At 36.0% G+C, this 5050-nt stretch overlaps 1 protein-coding gene across 1 annotated transcript; it reads left to right on the plus strand.

The window, feature by feature from the left end:
* Positions 1-425: 425 nt before the first annotated feature.
* On the plus strand, positions 426-4625 carry LOC107920583 (probable inactive purple acid phosphatase 1). Its single transcript, XM_016850363.2, has 12 exons — positions 426-849; positions 1027-1118; positions 1221-1293; positions 1407-1529; positions 1773-1865; positions 2094-2223; positions 2666-2747; positions 2929-3061; positions 3202-3407; positions 3515-3640; positions 3768-4077; positions 4259-4625. The coding sequence occupies exons 1-12, from the start codon at positions 679-681 to the stop codon at positions 4562-4564; spliced, it is 1845 nt and encodes a 614-aa protein (XP_016705852.1). The 5' UTR covers positions 426-678; the 3' UTR covers positions 4565-4625.
* Positions 4626-5050: the final 425 nt, after the last annotated feature.

Here is a 5050-nt window from a genome sequence, read left to right on the forward strand (position 1 = left end):
TCAATTTAACCTTGTTTTTTAAAAAAAACTAATAAATTTTAATTTCATCGATTTTTGATTTTTTTTTTGAAAAAATAATTTAATTTAATTTATTATATAAATATATTAATAAAAAAATTATAATTATTGAGATTAATTTCATTTACGCCCTTGCTGACTTCTGAGCATGGAGACAGCTTCAATCATTAATATTTGAATCTTCCCATGACAGATCCGATGTTTCTTCTTTCTTTTTAGTTTGCCTGTTTCGCCAACCTGTGTGCTCTTCTCCATATCTTTACTCTTCCACTTGCTTCCTCTTTTTGATTGTTGATAAACATCAAGCTCCCTTAAAAGGTCCCATTCTTTTTAGCCGAATCTTTGCTTCTTTTCTTCTCTGTCGTGCCTCTTTAAGGTAACCCCATTGAAACTTTTATACGAGTGGATATACTTCATCTTGTTTTAGTAAAACTCAATAGAATAATGCAAGTAGGCCATTACTTGTTATTTTATTGGTTTTCTGGATCTGTTTTTATGCATGCCTTTTAAGGGATCTGGTTCATTACAGCAGATAGTTTCTTTCAAAATCCCAATGTCCTGCTGCTTCTTTTGATGTTATCTTTGCTCCTAAGTTAGTTTTCAATTAATGGTAGTGTGGTTTATTTTTCTTTTGGTGATTGGTTTCAGATATTTGGTAGGATGAGAGAATTGGGATTGATTTTATTGTCTGTTCTATTAATTTTTGCAACACTTGAAGTGGTTGCTTCACATGGAGATCAGCCTCTTTCAACTATTACCGTTCAAAAGGCAACTTTTGCTCTCCATTATCAAGCTTACATAAAAGTCTCACCTACCCTTCTTGGGTTGAAGGTAAAGCTTTTGTAGTTGCCAAATTATCACCATTTCCTTTTGGGGGAAAAATGATTACTTCAGTTTATTCTTGATGGTAGTTGATTTAATGTTAACATTTCACCCATTAAGTAAAAAACGAACAAAAACCAAATAGATACTGCAAAACTGTTTATAAAACATTCGTGAGTATTGCAGGGTCAAAATACTGATTGGGTGACAGTGGAGTTCAGTTCTCCAAATCCATCAGTTGAGGATTGGATTGGAGTGTTTTCTCCTTCCAATTTCAGGTATAACTTGCCTAGTTCTCTCCAGCATATGTTTCCAACCATGTTTTCGTGTGACTATATGCGAAGTTCAATCTCGAAATTGACCTGTTTCTAAATTTGCAGCGCTTCTTCCTGTCCTGCTCCAGCTGATAATCCATGGGTAGAGCCTCCATTGTTGTGTTCAGCTCCTATTAAGGTTCATCAACTGCTTGCTTTGTCTTCTACTTTGATGAAAAATAGTTGCTCTTTGTTTTAAGTGGGGCAAGATGTAAATGATGTGAAGTTTAACTTTCTCACCTCCTCTTGCAGTATCAGTATGCAAACAACAGTACTCCAAAGTACAAAGAAACTGGAAAAGGCTCGTTGAAGCTTCAGTTGATTAACCAGAGATCTGATTTCTCTTTCGCGCTATTTTCCGGTGGTTTGTCAAATGTATGCTTATAATCATCTTTTCTCTATAGTATGCATATTCATTTGAAGATCAATTTGTCTCATTATAACACCAACCAAATAGTGGGGGATCCAATGATTGTACTGTGTTGGCTGCTAGTGCTCATTTTCATGAATTTTTCTCATCAAGCCTGTATGAGTACTAGGGCTACTTAATGGATTCAAACTTGATCATCCTATCCACTGTTCATTTATATGTTCCCTTTTTTCTTGATTATATTATAGCCAAAGGTTGTAGCGGTGTCGAATAAAGTTGCATTCTCAAATCCAAAAGCACCAGTTTACCCACGATTAGCTCAAGGAAAAGTATGGAATGAAGTAAGTCTAATTTCTCTCTACTTTCCGGCCAATTTGTATGTGAAACATAGAAGGACATAAAGGTTCTTATGCTGCTTGTATGTTGTATCGGATTCCAACATAAAACTTATTATTGTATTGCATTGCACCCTTTCTATAGACAAGCTATAGTATTGTGAGCAATTTTTTACATATCCTGCATATTACTATTTTGCTTTGGAGATAATACAGCTGAAATCTGATTCCTAGATGACTGTTACATGGACCAGTGGATATGGGATTGGTGAAGCTGTACCTTTTGTTGAATGGGGTCCAAAAGGAGGACAGCCAATTCGTTCACCAGCTGGAACGCTTACTTTTGATAGGAACAGCATGTGTGGTGTGTAACCCATTAACCCACATTTTGCTTTGCGATGCATGTGATCTTAAAATGAATGTGATTCCCATGGAGCATTGAGAATTAGACATAAGTCGGTTAAAAGAACCATGATGTAAAAGATAACCTATAAAACATTTCCAACATTAAGAAGAGGAGAAAGGATGATTTCAAGAGCTTGCGTTCATTTTTATGTTAGCATTAAATGTTTTCCCAGTTCTATCAAGTAGAGCTAGTGAGTTGACCGTTCTTATAATCTAGAATTTAGCTATGTCACAAATGATTTGATATCTATTTCTTCTGTGTATCCTTTTAGTCGATAAGACTTCATGAAGTTCTTGCACAATAAGCTAAGATTATTTGCTGAAAACCAGAAATGCTTTGCCTGAGTTGTTTCTGAAGTTACAAAGGCATTTGATTTGTGTTATCATGTTAATGTGCTCAGGTGAACCTGCAAGAACAGTGGGATGGCGAGATCCCGGATTTATACACACCAGTTTTCTGAAGGAGTTGTGGCCCAACACATTGTATGTTACATTTCCTTATAGCTTCATGTACTAGATTCTGGCTATAAATGACACATGGGTATTGGAAATTCAATTACCATGGATCAATAGTTTAGTTATATTCCATGAACTATTTCTTAGAGTAAACCAATGATCAACTCGTGTTATACGTGCTGCTGAACTTTACTAATTGAACTTACAGGTACACCTATAAGCTTGGACATATTTTGTCCAATGGAACATATGTTTGGAGTCAAGAATACAAGTTTAGAGCATCTCCTTATCCTGGTCAAAATTCTTTACAACGGGTCGTCATTTTCGGAGACATGGGAAAGGTTTGAACTTTTTACACTGCATGCTCAGAAATGGCATAACGTTGCAACATTTTAATCGAAGAAATGAAAAGAAGAAAAGGTCATTTGTATCTTCAGCCCTAAGTTTTCCACCAATAAACAATTTCCATGATACACTGCAGGCTGAAGCTGATGGTTCCAATGAGTACAATGATTTCCAGCATGGCTCTCTAAACACTACAAAGCAGCTTATTAGAGACTTGAATAACATTGATATAGCCTTCCTAATTGGAGACATATGTTATGCAAATGGGTACCTTTCACAATGGGACCAATTTACTGCACAAGTTGAGCCGATTGCTTCAACCGTTCCTTTCATGATTGCAAGGTCTGCCATAACATACCTGGTGTACTTGTTTGATCATATGTATATATTTATATATCGGTATATTGTCGGCTTCGTCTTAAATGGAAATTGGTGGTTTTTACTTTCAGTGGTAACCATGAGCGTGACTGGCCGGGAAGTGGATCCTTCTACGGGAACAAGGATTCCGGGGGAGAATGTGGCGTGTTGGCGGAGACTATGTTTTATGTCCCTACTGAAAACAGAGCAAAGTTCTGGTATAGGAATTTTTTTTACAATATCATATATGTTCAGTTTTCCTCTTTCTAAGCTACTGTGACTTGTTTGTGTATTTTGTTCGAAGATATGCATGGGAATTGATCTAAAAGTTGGTAATTCTAACAGGTACTCCACAGACTACGGCATGTTCCGGTTCTGTGTAGCTGACACGGAACATGATTGGAGGGAAGGGACAGAGCAATATCAATTCATCGAGCACTGCCTTGCATCTGTTGATAGACAAAAGCAACCGTGGCTGATTTTCCTTGCACATAGAGTGTTGGGTTATTCTTCTGCAACCTTTTACGCTGATACGGGATCTTTTGGGGAACCAATGGGAAGGGAGAGCCTCCAAAAACTTTGGCAGAAATACAAAGTTGACATTGCCATCTATGGCCATGCACACCACTATGAACGTACATGTCCGATTTACCAGGTACGTCAAGTTCTTCACATGGTGATGAAACTGCTAACCATGCACTAATTTACTGCATCGAATGCGGTTATCTTCGTTATGTTCTTCTTGAGCGTTCTGAAGTAGTATCTTTAAAGTAGTGATCTAATATGAACTTCAACTCTTCGATTGCTCACCATTGGATTGATCATTGCTGCTGCAGAATATATGCACCAACAAGGAGAAACAACATTACAAAGGCGCCATGAACGGGACGATACATGTGGTTGCCGGTGGCGGAGGAGCAGGCCTCGCAGAATTTACAACCCTAAACACCAAATGGAGTTTCTTCAAAGACTACGATTATGGATTCGTAAAACTCACGGCGTTTGACCATTTGAGCCTCTTATTCGAATACAAGAAGAGCAGTGATGGAAAAGTGTATGATTCTTTCACAATATCCCGGGACTATAGGGACATCTTGGCTTGCACTGTTGATAGCTGCCCAAGTACAACCCTTGCCTCATAATCTAAATTAAAACACAGATTTTCCTTTCCTTGATATTAATAAAACTATTTTCCACACTCTACACTTTTGCATTTCTGGTTTAATAGTTTAAGCTCCTAAATTATTACCACCTTTGACATTCTGTATATTTTGATTCTAAAAAGGGGTTTATGCACCATATAATTTTTTTTAAAATTATATAGAGTTAATTATAGTAGACATTGATTACTAAATGTCATGATATTAAATTCAATCTTTAAGTTATTAATATCGAATCAATCAAATATGGTTATTAACTTAATTTAATTTCATAGTTAAATAACCGTTCGAATCTAAGTGTTAAACAAAACAATCATTATTAATGAAGATCTAAGCTACTTAACAAATTTAAAATTTTATTCATATATTTTAAATATGCTCAAAGCATATCTAAGTTAAAATTTAACGACTAAATTGATGGCTAGACTAGCAAAAACACTTGATTCATACAATACTAATATTTTAATT

The sequence above is a fragment of the Gossypium hirsutum genome, chromosome D13 (assembly GCF_007990345.1).
Source record: "Gossypium hirsutum isolate 1008001.06 chromosome D13, Gossypium_hirsutum_v2.1, whole genome shotgun sequence".
In the NCBI taxonomy this organism is placed as follows: Eukaryota; Viridiplantae; Streptophyta; class Magnoliopsida; order Malvales; family Malvaceae; genus Gossypium; species Gossypium hirsutum.

Coding starts and splice junctions, on each gene's coding strand:
- LOC107920583 (XM_016850363.2), top strand. CDS start 679: ATGAGAGAATTGGGATTGATTTTATTGTCTGTTCTATTAATTTTTGCA. Junction 2,224..2,665: donor TGATAGGAACAGCATGTGTG/GTGTGTAACCCA, acceptor TAATGTGCTCAG/GTGAACCTGCAAGAACAGTG. Junction 2,748..2,928: donor GAGTTGTGGCCCAACACATT/GTATGTTACATT, acceptor TTGAACTTACAG/GTACACCTATAAGCTTGGAC.